We start from the raw sequence: 20,671 nt of genomic DNA on the forward strand, positions 1-20,671 counted from the left end.
GACGTGGCGGCAGCAGATGAGTGGATGCCCGCTAACAGGTGCTGCCATGATGGATCTGAAATGACTGGTGCTCTTTAAATGCAAGGACTCATTCTTGCTGGTAGTTAGAATCTTTAATATTTGCAAACAAAATGAAGGTTTCCTTTTTCTAATAATAAGCTGTCAGGTTAGTAAAACAGCAATATCAGAACCAATTTTAGGTTATTAGATTAATCACATAGTTGGATAACTACTCAAATTCTTTGATTTAATTAAAACAATAACATTGTCAGTGCATGTTATCTCAGCTTGCAGAGCTTGGATTTGTCAAATGAGTTTAGCAAAAATGTAAATATTGCAGAATATACAGCCTCGTGCTACATAACTAAGCTCCATTTCATGCTGAATAAACAAAATTATTAATGTATCATAAACAGAAAACTAGATTTAGATAGATTTCTACTCCAAAAGTATTTTATTAAAATAAATGTGATAAAAATCCCAAAAATTTGATTCAAATGAAAAAAATCTGATAATTTTTTTCCACCCCACTCTCAGGGTATTCTACCTTTAACCACTTCAGCCATGGAAGCATTTATCCCCTTAATGACCAGGCCATTTTTTGCGATATGGCACTGCGTTAATTTTAATGACAATTGCGCGGTCATGCAACACTGTACCCAAGCAAAATTGATGTCCTTTTTTTCCCCACAAACAGAGCTTTCTCTTGGTGGTGTTTGATCACCTCTGTAGTTTTTATTTTTTGCGCTATAAACAAAAAAAGAGCAACCACTTTGAAAAATAAATAATATTTTTTACTTTCTGCTATAAAACATATCCAATAAAAATATTTAAAAGAATCAAATTTCTTCATTAATTTAGGCCAATTTGTATTCTGCTACATATTTTTGGCTGATTGGCCCCCGCTGTGTCCAATCACAGCGGGAGTGGGTTGTCAGGGGTGCGCGCCCCAGACCAGGAAGCGTGAACAACGTACAGGTACATTGTTTTGCGCAACCGGGCAGCCCTGTTGCAGCATATGTGCGGTTGGGGGTCCGGAAGTAGTTAAAGAGAAATGATCACCAGTGAACATCCATATTAATCTGAATCTCACCCCTCAAAGGCTGAATTCACACTTTTTTGTACGCACACATATCGGTATGCCCATATAATTCCTATTTCCCTTTACCTTACATTTTACACTAAGCTGCAGTGCATATGTGAATCAGCCATATGGTGCAAAATAAAATATCTACTTATAATGTAATTTCATGCAGCAAAATGCATGAGTTTTGCTGCATGAAAATGGACACATATGAATAAGCCCTGATATTTCTGCTTTACTTCTCAAACATCACTTGTTTTTATTACTATTTTATTACTAATTACATTTAGGCCTAATTTACAAGGGTGCAAAGGCCCGTGTATTGTGAATGAGGCATTTGTTTACACATCTGGAGCTGCCTAAAGCTACATGAAGGCAGCCTATGTTAGTATATGGAGATGCAGCCGCTGTATGGACAACGACATGCATCCATGTTTGACAGTGCAGTCTTCGGGGTTTGGAACATTAGCCAGCCACTTGTAAAAGTAAACAGTCTCTATTTTTCTTACAAAAAACAGGAAAACAAAAACAGCTTTCTTCAGCAAATCAAAAAAGAACAGTCCATATACAGCAAACAGCACAATGGCTCACCACCAGGATACTAGTCACACACCAGGGTTTAAAGTCCCCCCCTACTTTGGGGTCCAGGAAAGGACCACAGGAGTCCAGGTAGTGTCTTAGTAGTTAGGAAGTGTGTCCTCTTCCACTCAATACCACACAGACACCTGCTGACACGAATACCTGTTTCCTGGTGCTTTCAGTAGTCTCTCACAGGTGAGTTAACCCTTTCAAGACCAAAGACCGTTATCAGGGCTGGAGGCTCTTTCCCATAGAAAAATCTCTTTAAGCCTCCAAATTCCTGGTCCCCTTTAAGGACTTGACAATCCTGGGGAAACTGTAAGTCAGTTTTTCCCTTTTGCTGGATCACCCCAGAACCCTGCATAGTTAAGAATCTCTCAGTACGCCAACCATACTTTTCTTTCATCCCCCAAGGGACCACAAACCACATAGTGGGGACACGTCTCCCACCCAAGACCCATCCCTGGCATCCTGTACAACAGGTACCCAGGGACGGGAGTACAGCACTGAATGCAGACAGTCTGACTGACAAACTTGGATGTGCAGAACTTTCCAAACAATCTCTGCATCCCCATTTACTAACATAGCATGCCTGCATGCAGTTCCAGGTGGCTCCAGACTGTAGTAGCTCTATCTACTACAGTGAATGTCAGCTTCCCAACTGGTTCACAGGTATAAAATATGCGTACGGGTAGGAAGGTGCAGTCTACTTTCTCCACTGCAGGTGGGGCTCAACCACAGTGGCATTGCAGAGGGAGAGGGAGTCAAGAGGAAAATTGGTCCTACAGAAACCATAGGGTTTCCTGGGACACTGGGGAAGCTGTTTGATGCTGCCACCTCATGTGACTACGATGTCCATCTTGTGTCAGTTAGTCTTTTTAAAACCCTGACACTCAGGCTTGGTGCGCATTTCAAGTGTTGGCAGTGTAGGGTCAGGTCACCCACTGTCAGGGACAGTATTAGTGGTAGGGAGAGGTTCCAGATGAGTAGGGAAAGAGCAGGGTCACTCTTACCTTCCAGGAAACCTTCCCATTTGGGCACTGACTGGCCATCCCTCGAGACAGAGGCTGTCAGTACATCCAAGAGCTGCTGCTACACTGCTCACTCCAACAATCTGTGAGTGTTCCCAGTTGGGTTGACTTCCCACTGGGTAGTTGTACTGGTTTGAACTACATTTACAATACAGTTCTATTACTGCATCTGGACTCTGAGTGTTTACTGCCACCATACCATGCTTTACTTCCCCAGATCTCTCTCAGCACCATGATTTGCTAAATTTCTCACAGCTTTCAACTTAGAGTCTGCTCGAAACAGCTACAGTGGGCTTTCGTCACCAATATTACAAATCCTCTGGAAAGTTTTTCTTTTCATTCCCATCACATTGAATTTTTTTCTCTGGTGGCCACCTTAAAATTTTGCTGCTGTATATATATATTTTTTTAAGAATGTATGCATGCATTTACACTCTAATACTAAAGGTCAAATGGGTTGAGCAAGGGCAACAGGTTGTTTTTAACTATGTACGTTTATGTGTTGTTTATGGAGTAATTTTTGAACTATATGAAATAAAGATTTTGATTATATTTCAACAATCAGGAGCTGTTGTATATTTAAGAGGCAAGCAAATAGTATGTTCTACATAGTAGTAACAACTGGTTATTTTCTTATATTTGGATGAGTATGGTGATCGGTAGAGTCCATATCCATAGTGTTCTTGGGTTTTTTTTGCATTTTTTTGTGCATACTTTGTCCATGCTGAATCAATGTAAGTTATTATCGGCTAAGATAATGTTGTCAAACTACAGTGTAGGCAGGAGGAATAATTTTGTAGCATGTTGTCAATCCAATGCTACGCTCTCTATAAATTGACAATGCTTCTACAGTAAGGTTGACTATGTTGCTATTCAATAGATACAGTGGAGGAGTGAATGTAGCCACCCTAAGACTTGAAGGGCAGGATAATCATGTATATATGTTGGAGCCAGAACTTGACCAAAAACTTAAAAATAACTTTCATTGCAACTAAGGTAAGAATCCATTTATGTAGCACCACTAACACATTTCACCTTAAAGAAGCCTAATGCCCTGTACACACGAGCGGACTTTTCGACCGGACTGGTCCGACGGACCGAATCTGGCAGACAATTCGACCGTGTGTGGGCTTCATCGGACCTTCAGCGGACTGTTTCTGTCAAAAATCTGACGGACTTTAGATTTGGAACATGTTTCAAATCTTTACGTCGGAACTCCACTGGACCCAGTTCCTATTGAAAAATCTGCTCGTCTGTATGCTAGTCCGACAGACGAAAACCGACGCTAGGTCAACTATTGGCTACTGGCTATGAACTTCCTTATTTTAGTCCGGTCGTACGTCATCACGTACGAATCCGTCGGACTTTGTGATCGTGTGTAGGCAAGTCCGTTCGTTCGAAAGTCCGTCGGAAGTCCGTCAAAAGTCCGTCAGAAAGACTGTCGGACCTTTGTTGCTGAAAAGTCTGCCCGTGTGTACAGGGCATTAGACATAGCCATAGGCAGAAAAAAGTAATTGGCTGCTAGGCCTAAGCATGTCTCAGGAGAGCAAGTCACATGCTTCCCCCATACCTGAAAGTGCCAGCTTTTCTCAGAAGCAAGGAACAGTAAACAAGTGCAAGTAAAGTGGGTACAAGAGGCTCAGGGTTTGCCCTTTGTAAAAACCCCATCAGTTTCCTCTGCATGTCTCTTTAGCTTCCATAATTAGTGCCGGTTCACACAGGGGTGACTTGTCAGGCGACTTAGCCGCCTGACAAGTCACGATCCATTCTGTACTATGGAACCATTCTAATAGGAACGACTCAAGTCGCTCTGACTTAGAAAAAGGTAACTGTACTACTTTGGGACGACTTCAGGGTGACTTGCATTGACTTTGTATACAGAAGTCATTTTGCAAGCCGCCGCTGAAGTCGTGTGCAAATCGCCTTGCAAAATCGCGCTGCAAGCCAGGCTGCCCCTGTGTGAACCGGCACTTACTGTTAATGTTTTGTTTTCTGAAGAATATGTGGTCATCTGAGAGCATGAATCATTTTAGAATCATGTTGTGACAATGTTATCTATGAAAAGGTTTCAAAATGTTAACTATAAAAAGGCTTTCATAAGACCATATCAAAAAGAAACTTCTAAACGATTAAACCATTTTTAGAGAGTTTCAGTGTAGTAGTTTTTGGCACAAGTCCAATACGTTATCAGTATGAGTAAAGTAAAGATGACATTTTAGAAGTAATGGTTAAGGTTGGGGATTTATATTTTAAAGTTAAGTGTTACAAGAGAAGTAAAGGATTTTTTATTTTTTTGAGAATCGTACTTACCTAGGTGGATGCAGCATTGGTCTAATGCTGCATCTGTCCCACAGGGCCTATACACTGAGCACCGAGCGATCGAACACCGCCGATCGCTTTGTTTTCAGAGCTCCATGAGCAGAGAGCTGCAGACTGTCAATCACAGCTCTCTGCTCTGCCCCCTCCTCGCTTATTGGAGTGCTGAGCTGTGGAGGAGTGGAGTGGCCGTCTCAGGCTCCCAGCGGCTCACTGAGAGGCTGAGCCGGGTGTCAGTCCAGGCACCTAGCGGATCCAGACTCCGTGGTCGTGATGACGTGGTGCCTGGACTGAAATAGGTGACGTCAACAGAGAGTGGACTTCAACCCACTCTCTGCTATAAACGGGTTACAGGAGTGCAAAATGAACTGCACTCCTGTCATCCATAGGAGAAGTCCAGCCAAACGAGCTTTGGCTGGACTTCTTTAAGGCTAGGTTTTTAGGGAGTGTGTTAACGTGTTTTGCTTTATGGCAGAAATGCACCTTTTTTGGGCTGGCTGTCAATACACAAAAAAAAGCTAACGTCAGACACATTCCAAATGTTCAGACACAACAGTTTGTAGGGAGAACACTAATGGGGGCTGCTTTACAACCTCTGACGCTGAAACCACCCTTCAGTGCTGGTGTGCCAAAAGCTAAAATACTATTCTAAAGTATGTAGCTTGCCTAAAATGCATATTCCTAATGGTTTAATACGGTTTAATATGCATAATGTACAGCTTGGTTTCTATAAAGTACCTTGAAGAACATGCACAAATATTCATGCAAATAAGCTACATTTAATATACTGTAAATGTTCAAAGGAGGGTTAGACAGTACTTGCAACTATGGTAGTTGGTGCACGTACCCAGAGCCCTGCCTTCCAGGCTTAATACTGTATGTAGCACAAATCAAAAACCAGGGATTGCAATAACAGTACCCTTTTTTCTAAAGGACAGTTAAATAAACTTTATGCATTCTGCATTCTGAATTGTTGACATTTTTGCAGATTTATTAAAAAAGAAAAACTGAAATATCACATGGTCCTAAGTATTCAGACCCTTTGCTGTGACACTCATATATTTAACTCAGGTGCTGTCCATTTCTTCTGATCATCCTTGAGATGGTTCTACACCTTCATTTGAGTCCAGCTGTGTTTGATTATACTGATTGGACTTGATTAGGAAAGCCACACACCTGTCTATATAAGACCTCACAGCTCACAGTGCATGTCAGAGCAAATGAGAATCATGAGGTCAAAGGAACTGCCTGAAGAGCGCAGAGACAGAATTGTGGCTAGGCACAGATCTGGCCAAGGTTACAAAAAATTTCTGCTGCACTTAAGTTTCCTAAGAGCACAGTGGCCTCCATAATCCTTAAATGGAAGACGTTTGGGACGACAAGAACCCTTCCTAGAGCTGGCCGTCCGACCAAACTGAGCTATCTGGGTAGAAGAGCCTTGGTGAGAGAGGTAAAGAAGAACCCAAAGATCACTGTGGCTAAGCTCCAGAGATGCAGTAGGGAGATGAAAGAAAGTTGTAGAAAGTCAACCATCACTGCAGCCCTCCACCAGTCGGGGCTTTATGACAGAGTGGCCCGACGGAAGCCTCTCCTCAGTGCAAGACCCATGAAAGCCTGCATGGAGTTTGCTAAAAAACACCTGAAGGACTCCAAGATGGTGAGAAATAAGATTCTCTGGTCTGATGAGACCAAGATAGAACTTTTTGGCCTTAATTCTAAGCGGTATGTGTGGAGAAAAACAGGCACTGCTCATCACCTGTCCAATACAGTCCCAACAGTGAAGCATGGTGGTGGCAGCATCATGCTGTGGGGGTGTTTTTCAGCTGCAGGGACAGGATGACTGGTTGCAATCGAGTGAAAGATGAATGTGGCCAGGTACAGGGATATCCTGGACGAAAACCTTCTCCAGAGTGCTCAGGACCTCAGACTGGGCCGAAGGTTTACTTTCCAACAAGACAATGACCCTAAGCACACAGCTAAAATAACGAAGGAGTGGCTTCACAACTCCGTGACTGTTCTTGAATGGCCCAGCCAGAGCCCTGACTTAAACCCAATTGAGCATCTCTGGAGAGACCTAAAAATGGCTGTCCACCAATGTTTACCATCCAACCTAACAGAACTGGAGAGGATCTGAAAGGAGGAATGGCAGAGGATCCCCAAATCCAGGTGTGAAAAACTTGTTGCATCTTTCCCAAAAAGACTCATGGCTGTATTAGATCAAAAGGGTGTTTCTGCTAAATACTGAGCAAAGGGTCTGAATACTTAGGACCATGTGATATTACAGTTTTTCTTTTTTAACAAATCTGCAAAAATGTCAACAATTCTGTGTTTTTCTGTCAATATGGTGTGCTGTGTGTACATTAATGAGGAAAAAAATGAACTTAAATGATTTTAGCAAATGGCTGCAATATAACAAAGAGTGAAAAATGTAAGGGGTTCTGAATACTTTCCGTCCCCTCTCTCGCTTTACTAATTATATTAATTTTTATAACCAGTTTGCACTTGTTCTTATTCTATTTGCACATTATTTACTATATAATTTACCTTTATCCTCTAGAGCAGGGATATGCAATTAGCGGACCTCCAGCTGTTGCAAAACTACAAGTCCCATCATGCCTCTGCCTCAGGGTGTCATGCTTGTGGTTGTCAGAGTCTTGCTATGCCTCATGGGAATTGTAGTTCTGCAACAGCTGGAGGTCCGCTAATTGCATATCCCTGCCCTAGAGCGTGTCCCAAACCAAAGCCCTTCTTTAAGTTTGAATAGATCAGGGAATTCTTAGAACCCTATCTTGTTTTTCTTCTGCTGCCTGCAGACCCTTTGCAAAGATTTCCCTTTATTTCCTGTCTTGAGACAGGAAGACACTCTCAAAATATGGGATTTCCTATCACTCCCAGACTGTTCCAAACATAAATGTCACCAGGACAATTTAAAAGAATGTATCTCCATTTGGACACAGTCTATCCAAGACAAACAATCTTTTTTTTTTAATAAGTACTCATACAGTCTTCTGAATATATGGCTAATTTTCTCAATGCTATGTAAATAATCTAAATTGCATTACCTACAGGTGCTCCATTAATCCTTACTCCCCCCTATGGACTCCCACCTGAGAGTTATTTGGCATCTGGTTTACTCCACATAATTTAAACACATGGTTCTTTCGCTATTGGCACATTTAGTGTGTGTTTCTGAGTCTAAGGGATTTATATATCATTGTTAATTCTTTGCATGTATACTTTTTAATATAATGTTGTAGACCTGCCTCTATACATCGCCCATTGAAGCTGATTGTCAGATCTGGGTAAGACATCAAGCTAAGCCACTCCTGTTCCACTGCATGAATCAACTCTTGTTAACTGAAGATAAACCATTTGTTATCTTTATTAATGGTGGTTGTTATTTATGATTATTATCTATGATAACTTTTATGTATAAATAGAAGCTGAGCAATTGATGATTATGCAATATTGAACCAAAATACTTTTAAGGCTGGTTCACATCAGATGAGTTGCAATGGTGCATGCAGTACTTATTTTCAGCACATTGGGTTGCAACACAAACTATCGCATCGCAATGCCACTGTGTGAATGAAACTAAATTAACTGAGTTGTAACATTTTCCAATAAAGTTCTGACAAAACTGCAAACATTGTGATGTTCTGGGATTGATATATGAGCACTGTTTCCCCTCAGCGCACACCAGTCTTGGCCATGGAGGTATCAGAAAACTAGTATTTGTATATTATCTAGTTTTGTAGAGCGGGAGAATTATCGTTTTATCTCTGGAATTAATCCCCTTTTTAATGCATGCCAATATTCTGTTTGCTTTGTTAGCAGCAGCTTGGCATTGCATGCCATTGCTGAGCCTATCATCTACTAGGACCCACAGGTCCTTTTCCATCCTAGATTCCCCCAGAGGTTCTCTCCCCAGTGTATAGATTGCATTCATATTTTTGCCACCCAAATGCATTATTTTACGTTTTTCTACATTAAACCTCATTGCCATGTAGTTGCCCAACCCATTAATTTGTTCAGATCTTTTCAGATCTTTTTGCAAGGTTATTGCCCTGCTTAGCTTAGTATCGTTTGCAAATATAGAGATTGAACTGTTTACTCCATCCTCAAGGTCGTTTATGACAAAATAAATAGGATTGGTCCCAGCATTTTTTATTGTTACTAAACAAGCTCAAAGTTTTGGACATAGATATTCTTTCACAATTTTAACTTGTAAATACACCTCAGATAAATACTGTCCTGCTGTTTACAGATCCATATAGAAATTTGATTAGAGAAACAGTCTGAAAGGAAACAGCTTCTGCTGTGCTCTCTCCTAAAAATACCTACAATGCCCTGTGACACCATTGTTATGGTGTGCATTCAGTGTTAACGTGATTGTAAACTTTTTTTTTTTTTTAAATAACAAAACACGTTATAATTACCTGTTCAATTCTACTGCACAGAGCGGACCCTCTTTTTCTTGGGGTTCCCGCAGGTGCTCCTGGCTCCACTTCTTCTTAGTGTACCATCATAGGAAGCCTTTTCCTACTGTGGCACACTGGCGGGCTCGACCCCGAGCCACACTGCCTGTGGCTATAGGCCTCGACCCCGACTCTCTCATCACAGAATTTGACTGACAGCAACAGGAGCTAATGGCTCCAGCTGCTATTAATCAGCTCTGTGAAGCTAGAGAGAGAGAGAGAGAGAGAGAGAGAGAAGAGAGAGCTACTCGGGCACAGTGCTGGATTGGGCTCAGGTAAGTACAAGGGCTGGGGGGGTGGGGGGGGATCCTGCAGCACAGAAGGGTGTTTACCTTAATGCAGACAATGCATTAATGTAAAAATCCATAAGGCCTCTTACACATAGGGTGGGCTCCACTGGAATATGCCTGCTCAGCTGGAAATCTGTACGCTGATCAACACTAAGTAGACGGATGGCTGGTCTGTGTTCACTATGCTTATGCAGAGCAGACACAGCCGGCTTTCCTCTATGGGTGGATGTAAAAGGATGTAAAAAATTTACACCCGACTACCATCCAATCTGATCCACCATATGGATGGGGAATGGATCCCCATCTGTCTGTTTTTAGCAGATCATATCCAATGTCGATAGATGTCAATGGACAGTCTTCATAGAGGAAACTGGGAGGTCCAATCTGGTCCACCTGAAAAACTGACAGGTGGACCTTATCAGTCCACCTGTGTGAAAGGGCCCTAAGCCTTTAGAACCACTTTAACCACCTCAATACAGGGCACTTTCACCCCCTTCCTGCCCAGGCCATTTTTCAGCTTTCAGTGCTGTCACACCTTGACTGACAATTACGCAGTCATGCAACACTGTACCCAAATTAATTGTTTATCATTTTCTTCACACAAACAGAGCTTTCTTTTGGTGGTATTTGATCACTGCTGGGTTTTTTTATTTTTTGCAAAAAAAAAAGACAGAAAATTTTGAAAAAAAAAAGTTTTTCTTAGTTTCTGTCAGTCAAATTTGTAAATAAGTAATTTTTCTTCTTCACTACTGTGCACTGAGGAGGCAGCACTGATGGGCACTGGTAGGCTGCACTGATGGTCACTGCTGAGGTGGCACTTATGGGCACTGATGAGGTGGCACTTAAGGGCACTGATTAGGTGGCACTGATGAGGAGGCACTATTATGCTGCACTGATGAGCACTGATAGCTGGTACTGATGGGCACTGATAGGCGGCACTGATAGGCAACACAGATAGGCAGCACTGATTGGCACTGATAGGCGGCGCTGATGGGCACCGATGGGAATTGATGGGCAGCACTGATGGACACTAAAAGACAGCACTGACTGGCACCAGTAATGGGCACTGATTTGTGTTATTGATGGGCATTCATGGGCACTGATTGGTGGCACTTTTGGGGCTTTACTGTAATCAGGGCACTGATGATCAGTGTCCTGATTACATGCCCTGTTTCCCCTGCTAGGAAATTCCACTGATCTGCTCTCCTCGCCTCACACTCTGTCAGTGTGAGGCAATGAGAGCCTATTACTGGCACTTCCTGTAATTACATGTGACTGGCTGTGATTGGACACAGCCAATCACATGGTTAAAGAGCCGCGTTAGTGGCTCTTTACAGAGATTGGGGTCGCGCCATGTCCTAGCAACATGGGGCGGCTGGGATTGGCGCACTGCGCACCCCCAAGGGCGCACGGGAGGGGCAATTCCGGTGCGACGTCATTTGACATCCACCCAGGACGAGAGCCGCACCGTCCCTCCTTCATTTGACGGTGGGCAGGTGGCAAGTGGTTAAATATTTATTTGTAAATCATGTAAAAATAAAGAATAAGGCATACAACATAAAATAAATTCACTAAGTTTTCCTTTAAGGTGATTGTAAAGTCTTGTTTTTTATAAAAATAACAAACATATTATACTTACCTGCCATATGCAGTTGGATTTGCACAGAGCAGCCCAGATCCTCCTCTTCTCGGTTCCCTCTTCTGTGATCCTGGCAGCTTGCTTTGGGGCACCCAAGCTGTGTCACAGCTCCCTGTGTCCATTCAGACACAGAGCCCGAGCAGGGCCCCGCCCCCCTCTCTCCCCTTATTGACTAGCTGACTTTGATTGACAGCAGTGGGTGCCAATGGCTTCACTGCTGTGTCTCAGCTAATCAGGAAGCAGAATCTTGGATGGCCGAGGGACTCGTGGACATCGCTGGACAGAGGGGGACCTCAGGTAAGCATTAGGGGGGCTGGGGGGGCCTGCTGCACACAGAAGTTTTATCTCAATGCATTAACAGCCCTCCAAACCGTTCCAAGCAGACCGAGAGCTAATACCAGCCATTTTTACCCCAAACATCATACACAGACAAGATGTTTGGGGTAAAAAGTTCTGACATTAGCTCTCGGTCTGCTCAGAATGGTTTGGAGGGCAGGAAGCGCTGTTTAGTGGAAGGAAGCATCTAAGCGGGGTGCCCAAGCGGTTCCGTCACATTTGGTGGAGGCAGTGATATTATTGTTGATAAGTATTTCTGTCCCAAGAAGTAATCCAAGCCACGCTCTCAATGTCCATTAAATAATTGTCCATTACATTCTTTGTCACCCTGTGCCCCTAATAGGCACAGGATGACTCAAACATAGGAGGGACCTGGGGAGCTGAAACAGGAGTTTCCCAATTTCTCTAAGGTAAGCTGGGTTCCACGAGGCCCCCGCCCAAATGACTCCCATCACAGGGACATTAACTATATTCTATCCAAAACTAAAAAAATGTTTTGGCCAACGGTACCCTATTACTTTACTTTAACTGTTCTCCTGTGGGATGATGCTAAATGATAACTTTGCCTACAAGCAATTGTTTTTAATTGTTAATAACGTAAACATTTTTTACACTGAACTGATAGCTTTTGTATCATCTCAATGCAAAAGTCACTGAGGAAATGCTCTTACCATGTGAAATATGTATTACAGTATTAGGATGGAAACCCCCTCATCTGACAGGAAGGCAGGAAAATTATTTGTAGGAAGCATTCTAAATCTGAAAGCTGATGTTCTTTTTTCAAATATTAATAATATCCTACATTTAGGATCACACAGTAAATGTCTGACAGTCATCTCAGCGAAAACAAATCTATGAGGTCAGAAATACAAGATGTCAATGCCATCAGGGAAGTCTGAAAAAGCCTCCCATCCTGTGTACTCGTTCCAGGTCATTCACTTAAGCAGTGAAAGTCTGGAATTAGATGAAAGCCCCAGAGCTTACTTCCACATTTCTATCTTCACAGGTTTCCGTACCTTCACATAAACCGCTGTCCTTACACTGGAACAGGTATCAACTGCACCAAGCATCTTGTCATTATGAGAAATAGCTATTAAAAACATGTGCATGCAGCGGTGGATGTTATGAGTGCTATCATATCCCACGTCAAGCTGTACAGTTAAAAATAGCAAACACATAATACAGTTAAAGCAGCCAATAAAATGTGTTACCTCTGTTAGACTCCCCACTCAGTGTTGCTCTAAAACAATAGTTGTAGAATTTATGGGTACTTTGAGCTTAGAACAGCTTCCTCCTTTTCTCTCTTGTTGACGTTTTATCTGGTAACAAAAAAATTTCTGCTTCCTGCTAATCAGATCCTGCCCTTGTTTGGCAATACTTCCAGAGAAAAAACAGCCCAGAGACAGTAATGAGCTTTCTCTAGAATTGTTTGTCAGAACATTTACATACATATATATGTGTGTAAACGTTCTGACAAACAGTCAGTTTATATATATATATATATATATATATATATATATATATATATATATATATATATATATATATATATATATATTACACACACACACATACGTATATATATATATATATATATATATATATATATACATGGAAAGGAAAGTATTCAGACCCCCCTAAATTTTTCACTCTTTGCTATATTGCAGCCATTTAAATTCATTTTGTTCCTCATTAATGTACACACAGCACCCCATATTGACAGAAAAACACAGAATTGTTAACGTTTTTGTAGATTTATTAAAAAATAAAAAATAAAATATCACATGGTCCTAAGTTTTGAGATCCTTTGCTCAGTATTTAGTAGAAGCCCCTTTTGATCTAATACAGCCATGAGTCTTTTTGGGAAAGATGCAACACGTTTTTCACACCTGGATTTGGGGATCCTCTACCATTCCTCCTTGCAGATCCTCTCCAGTTCTGTCAGGTTGGATGGTAAACAATACACAGACACACATACACATGTGTGTATATATATATATATATATATATATATATATATATATACACAGTGGGGACGGAAAGTATTCAGACCCCCTTACATTTTTCACTCTTTGTTATATTGCAGCCATTTGCTAAAATCATTTAAGTTCATTTTTTTCCTCATTAATGTACACAGCACCCCATATTGACAGAAAAACGCAGAATTGTTGACATTTTTGCAGATTTATTAAAAAAGAAAAACTGAAATATCACATGGTCCTAAGTATTCAGACACTTTGCTCAGTATTTAATAGACCCTTCTATCACCCTTTTGATCTAATACAGCCATGAGTCTTTTTGGGAAAGATGCAACACGTTTTTCACACCTGGATTTGGGGATCCTCTGCCATTCCTCGTTGCAGATCCTCTCCAGTTCTGTCAGGTTGGATGGTAAACGTTGGTGGACAGCCATTTTTAGGTCTCTCCAGAGATACTCAATTGGGTTTAAGTCAAGGCTCTGGCTGGGCCATTCAAGAACAGTCAGGGAGTTGTGAAGCCACCCCTTTGTTATTTTAGCTGTGTGCTTAGGGTCCTTGTCTTATTGGAAGGCAAACCTTCAGCCCAGTCTGAGGTCCTGAGCACTCTGGAGAAGGTTTTCGTCCAGGATATCCCTGTATTTGGCCGCATTCATCTTTCCCTCGATTGCAATCAATCGTCCTGTCCCTGCAGCTGAAAAACACCCCCACAGCATGATGCTGCCACCAGATATGAGTCTTAATTAAAAAAAATGTTGGAGTTTACATCCACTTTAAGGTTTGACCTCTTATTATATGGTTTTGGCAATTCTGAAGACAAAAATCTGCAGAAAATCGAATAGTGTATATATGGCCTTAATTAGCACTACTGAAGTCACTCAGACTTTACAAAAGTTTCCTGTACTACTTCAAGGCAACTTCTATCCATCTTTTGCCCATAGACTCTAAGGAAGATTTGTGAAAAAAAACGCTTATTCTCAAAAAAGTTTACAGAAGAATTTCAATAAAAATGCGCACAAGAGCACAAAAAAACAAGCTTCTTCAAGCTGAAATAAAAGCTTAAATGCCTGTAAAAGCAGTTTTTTTTTTGAGCTGCAGTATGAATGAGCCCTAAGTCGGATCTTCATCTCAATTGATGTGATTTGGATCCGACATTATAGGAAGATTAACCAGGCATTCTGAGAAGCTGCCTCAAAGTTGCCTTGAAGTCACATTCGCTTTGCTATACGAGTGTTTTGGATTACAAGCATGTTTTCAGAATAAATTATGCTTACAATCCAAGGTTTTACTGTGTGTATGTATATATATATATATATATATATATATTACATATATATATATATATATATATATATAATAGGTAAATTTAGGTCAGACCCTATACTACAGAACGGATACAACAAATAAATTAAATACAACGTATATTATGACTGCTGAGAAGCATATGCTCATACAACCAATTAACAGACCAATACCTTGCCCAAAAATGACAAGGAGGCTGTTAAAGTTGCAAAAGGGCAAGGTCACAGCTTTATTGAAATTTTCCAAATGTAACAAATAACCAATGCCTGTCACAGATATACTGTGAGGACATATAATCCATAAATTGACATTGTCTAAGAGGCCCGTCCTTACCATCAGTGCCATACAGGCATTAGACCGACCCCACAATTTACCAAATGGTCATCTGCTTTGGGCAGGACGCTGTCGGTGTGAGCTGCTGCCACAAGATTCCCTCTGAATCCCACACATATCCCACACAGTCTACACATATCATCAGCTGGTGACCCTTTTTTGAACTCTATACCGTAGGCCTATCAGGACCCGCATTTGGCCCCAGTGTGATTCCAGATCCAAACTTTTTTGCATGCCCTCGATTAATGGGCCTCTCTTCCTATCATAAGGAAGTAAAACCACTTCATATATCCTTACCCATTTATTTCTACCTCAATAGAGGCCATATGAATACTTTGGATATACTAAACAAAGCTTTATACACCATGATTGGAGGACGCACTTGATGGGCAGTATGTGTCAATATCGTTGTTTTTTAAAAATCTCTCTGGAATGCGCAGCCAACATTTATTTATACCAATAAATTTCTATTAAAAGCTTACAACCACCCCTGAAGAAGGAGGCTAAAACAACTCCGAAACGCGTCGGGTGCAAGCGTATTGGTATCAATAGCTATAAAAAATATGTGGAACTGCATTCCTTTTCTATCTATGTTATTTGTTTGATGTCTTTATGAGAATTCTTTGTAATTAATAAATTGTTGTTTACTTAAATATACTCTCCTACATATCCTTTTATATGTGCCTTTAAAGTCCACTAGGGGAATTATCTCTGTTCAAATTCTTAAATTTAGGATGTGGCACAATCTGCAAATAATTAGCCAACCAAACCCCTGTCCACAATTTACCAAACAACAATGTCAGTCACAGTTATGCTGTGAGCACCCTTAAAACATAAACTCACATCGTCTAAGAGGCCTGTCCTTACCATCAGTGCCAGACAGGCAATAGACTGTTCCCAGAATTTAACCTGAGGGTATAGCCCACTACAACAACGTCAATTGCTAGCAAGGTCAAAACAACCAATAAAGCTGTGACAAAACATCAGAGTTTCAACTCAGATGTCCTCTGAACTAAATTCTTTACAAACATCAAAATTGCACTCTTTTTACTCCAATCAGCTGTGGGCTGAGTCATTCCCCACCCCACACCACAAGTAAACAAAGGGGCTAGATGATAGGGATGTTGGTGGGCTTATACTGAATGAGCACATGCTAATGTTAAGCCAATAACAATCACTAAATCTGGGCATGTGTCCATATAAGGGCACTGACATTACCAGCATCCTGCCCCTTTGTTTATATGCCCTCGAGGCAGGGAATGACACCCCAAAAAGTAACAAATCTCTGCTAGGCATGAGGATTTCAGCTAACTTTATTTCAGTTGTCAATTCAAATGATTTTGCCATTGCTGAAATTTGGCAGAAACCTAAAAACTCTAAGTTTTGATCACTGAGCTGCTTTGGCCAAATTTGCTGGTAAAATACCAATATATATATTTAAATTAAAATATATTTTTTCACTATTTATTTTTATTTGTGAAAAAATTTAAATTATGAGGCTTATGCGGTGTTGTTTGTTGACAAGATAGTTAAAAAGAGCTTCCATAACTTTCAAGAGCCATTCATAGCCAATTACATCCTTAAAAGCCAACCAGAAACCACCTTACTTTCATCTTCTTTATTGACTTGATTGCATATTGCCATACTTTTAAAATTTTGCTGAAAGCGAAAGTCAAACTGGTTCACTCCTTTCCTCTCCAGTAATTTAAGGTTTTATAAGTACCCACTCCCACTTCTTCACGTTTTTTTACCTCACCCCCTGTGTTCCCGCAGCCTCCTGGAACATGTCACAGAAGCGCTGCGTGAGCTTAGACATGCACAGTGTGAAGTCAGCTGTGGATCCTCAGGATCCTCCCATATCCAAGATGTCGGTGCTAGTGACCCACATCGGTAAGAAGAACTAGCTGCAGGAAGACAGTGCTAAACCCCAGTTGCTAGTTGCTTGATTTTTTTAAAAGTCAGTAGCTACAGTATTTGTAGCTGCCGTTTAAAAAAAAAAGTCTATCTGAAGTTCCTCTTGCAGTCTTTTGATTTTCAGAGAAATTATAACCCTCAGTTTCGTTTATCCCTTGTAATCACATTTACTGCTCACAACAGTATAAATGTCCATAGCTAATGACACTTGTGTGTGATTGTGGATTCCCTGATTTTAAAAAATGGCATGTGTGTGTCTTTCAGCACTGACCTGGTGTATAGTTGCCAACAGTCCCGATTTTCCCAGGACAATCCCGATTTTGGGACCCTCGTCCCGATTGGAGGCTGTCCCAAATCGGGATTTTCCATAAGGAAAATCGGGAATGTTGTTTTTTTTGTTTTTGGAGCAGCAGGCTCCAGCAAAATGGCGGCTGGCGCCGCCGCTCTATCTTCCCCTAGTGTTGAGTGGAGAGAGGAAGGGGGCTCGATCCGTGCAGCCAATGAAGCCGCTTTTTTAGCTGCACGGCCCCTCCCCTCTCCACTGAAGCAAGCAGAAGACACGGCGCCGGCGCCGTGTCTTGCTGAAAGTTCCCCAGCCCCGTACTGCGCAAGCGCTGCGCCTGCGCAGTACAGGGGGTCCTCCATTGCCGAGGGGAACTTTCTCGGCAGAACACCGGCCGCTCCTGCACTGAGCGGGGGCCGGGCTGCATTGAGGGGGGGCTGCACTGAGGGGGGGCTGCACTGAGGTGGGGCGCTGCACTAACTGAGGGGGGTCTGCACTAATAGAGGGGGGGTCTGCACTAATAGAGGGGGGGCTGCACTGAGGGGGGGCTGCACTAACTGAGGGGGGCTGCACTGAGGGGGGTCTGCACTAATAGGGGGGGCTGCACTGAGGGGGGTCTGCACTAATAGAGGGGGGCTGCACTGAGGGGGGCTGCACTAATAGAGGGGGGCTGCACTGAGGGGGCTGCACTAATAGAGGGGGGCTGCACTGAGGGGGGTCTGCACTAATAGAGGGGGGCTGCACTGAGGGGGGCTGCACTAATAGAGGGGGGCTGCACTGAGGGGGGCTGCACTAATAGAGGGGGGCTGCACTGAGAGGGGCTGCACTAATAGAGGGGGGGCTGCACTGAGGGGGGGTCTGCACTAATAGGGGGGGTCTGCACTGATGGAGGGGATCTGCACTGATGGAGGGGGTCTGCACTGAGGGGGTCTATACAGACTCTGGTGGGGGCACCTGATGCAATGACAGACTCTGGTGGGGGCACCTGATGCAAGGACAGACTCTGGCGGGGGCACCTGATGCAAGGACAGACTCTGCTGGTGGCACCTGATGCAAGGACAGACTCTGCTGGTGGCACCTGATGCAAGGACAGACTCTGCTGGGGGCACCTGATGCAAGGACAGACTCTGCCGGGGCACCTGATGCAAGGACAGACTCTGCCACGGGCACCTGATGCAAGGACAGACTCTGCCGGGGGCACCTGAAGCAAGGACAGACTCTGCCGGGGGCACCTGATGCAAGGACAGACTCTGCTGGTGGCAGGCAACGTGGCTAGTGACACGCTCAGGGATCCCACTGATTCGGCATTATGGTGAGTTGAATGATTTAATTTTATATTACAATGTAATAATAGAAATAATGCGCTTCAATCATCCTGACACCATAACAACCATGGTGCCGGGATGATTGAAGCATTAACACCAGGTGTTTGGAGTATCTTTATCTGCTGATTGTTAAACTTTCTAGAATACACATATTTCTATTGTGTAGGATCTGGGGCTGCTGTCCCGTCATTCCCCTCTCCCCCTTTCCTTCTCCCCCTTTCCCTCTCCATCCCTCATTCATCTCAGGCTCTAACCACACCCTCTTGAGCCACGCCTGTTTAAGCCACACCCACTCCCATGCAAGCCACGCCTACTTTCACGTAAGCTACACCCATTTTTCGCCGCGCTTCGCGCGCCACACTTATAGATTTTTGCTAAGCCACGCCTACAAACGGATGCCCCGCCCCCTAATTATTGTACAGCTCCGCCTACAGCCAAAAAAGTGTCCCACATATTTTTTTTTCAATGTTGGCAACTATGCTGGTGCATTTAGGATGGACAAAGCAATTCCCATTTTGGTCTCACAAACTAAAAGAAACATGTTTCTGAATAACATATGGGTTTGTATTAGCAAAGCAGGTAGACAGATACCTCCTGGCCTTTTGGGAATAACAGCATTTCTCCTTGGAGTACCCAGCTGGTAGGAATCCATGTGTGTGGTTGTTGGGGTGTGATACCACAATTTAAAGGCTAACTCCACCTATTTTTTGCAAATGGGCCTGCAAAGCATTACAATCTTGATCAGTGGATCACAGGTGCAATGCCAGGCTCCTGCAGACTTTTCCACCAGCTCCTAGTCTGTACTGAGGTCCATATCAGCTTGGCACCATGTTACACGTTACCCTTTAAATATGGGTGTAACATACTCTAAAATGTGGAGTTAACCAGCCCAAAAAAACAAAAATATACTGTTTTGCAGTGTACTAGTTCTCAGATGTGGTGGCTTCAATAGATTCTTTTTTTCAGGCTTAGAACATTCTGGGGAATTCATAAAGCATTCTTTAGAATTTTCTTGTGCCTACACATGACAGTGCTTGCACCAAATTCATGTAACTCTTGGAAGCAAGCACCGACATTTGCTGTGGCGAGGCGCACTGAGATTATAGTGTCCATAGGGACGGGACACTCCATCCTCAGTGCAGATGAACTTCCTCCCTGTAATTGTAGCTGTCACACAACACAGGGGCCAAAAATGTTTGTGGCTGTGTGAGTGGAGCCTGTTAGGGGGTACAGAGACACTAGTTCGCCACCAGTTCTGCTTGACAGCAGGCAGTGGGTGGGTTTCATAGCCAATAGACAGCTTGCTATTGAATACATATTCTGCCCATAGCCTGCTGTCATTTACAAGAAGTGAGTGAACCTTATGGGGAAATAGTGCCTCAGTTTCCCCATCAGGCTCTGCCCACTTCCAGTGTCACTGGTTATTAGGAGCTTGTCAGTGTGAAGCCAACAGTGTCTTTGACTACAAGTGACAGGTGGAGAGGGAAGGAGGGAGCAGCGACAATCATGATTCCCTGCTACACAGCATATAGAGACAGATACTCTGACTGTTTCTGTATACCAAGTTAAGCTGGCCATAGGCAGGGACCAGCATGAGCCTGTTGTATTTTACATGCGATTATTGCTAGTGGCTACTGGGAGAACACAGTGGCTCCACAGGAGGGATTCAAGCATTTTTCTTTCATGCTACCTGTGGTTGCAGGAAAGAAAATCGCTCAGTCTATGGCCGGCATTAGTGTTAGTTCTTAATTACCTCCAAATTCATTTATCTATGAATTGTAGGTA

General features: G+C 42.7%; 1 protein-coding gene across 2 annotated transcripts in view; it reads right to left on the reverse strand.

The window, feature by feature from the left end:
• LOC141133258 (interleukin-3 receptor class 2 subunit beta-like) overlaps window positions 1–13,121 on the reverse strand; it is a 162,830-nt gene extending 149,709 nt beyond the window's left edge. The window contains exon 1 of one of the 2 annotated variants that reach the window (XM_073622523.1): window positions 12,965–13,121. Coding sequence is in view for 1 of the 2 variants with exons in the window: in XM_073622522.1 (XP_073478623.1) it covers window positions 12,770–12,823 (54 nt within the window). In the remaining variant the exon portion in view is untranslated. Of the gene's footprint in view, window positions 1–12,769; window positions 12,839–12,964 lie in introns of those variants that run through there. The other variant, XM_073622522.1, reaches the window with a different exon arrangement.
• Window positions 13,122–20,671: the final 7,550 nt, after the last annotated feature.

The sequence above is a fragment of the Aquarana catesbeiana genome, linkage group LG03 (assembly GCF_042186555.1).
Source record: "Aquarana catesbeiana isolate 2022-GZ linkage group LG03, ASM4218655v1, whole genome shotgun sequence".
Taxonomy (NCBI): Eukaryota; Metazoa; Chordata; class Amphibia; order Anura; family Ranidae; genus Aquarana; species Aquarana catesbeiana.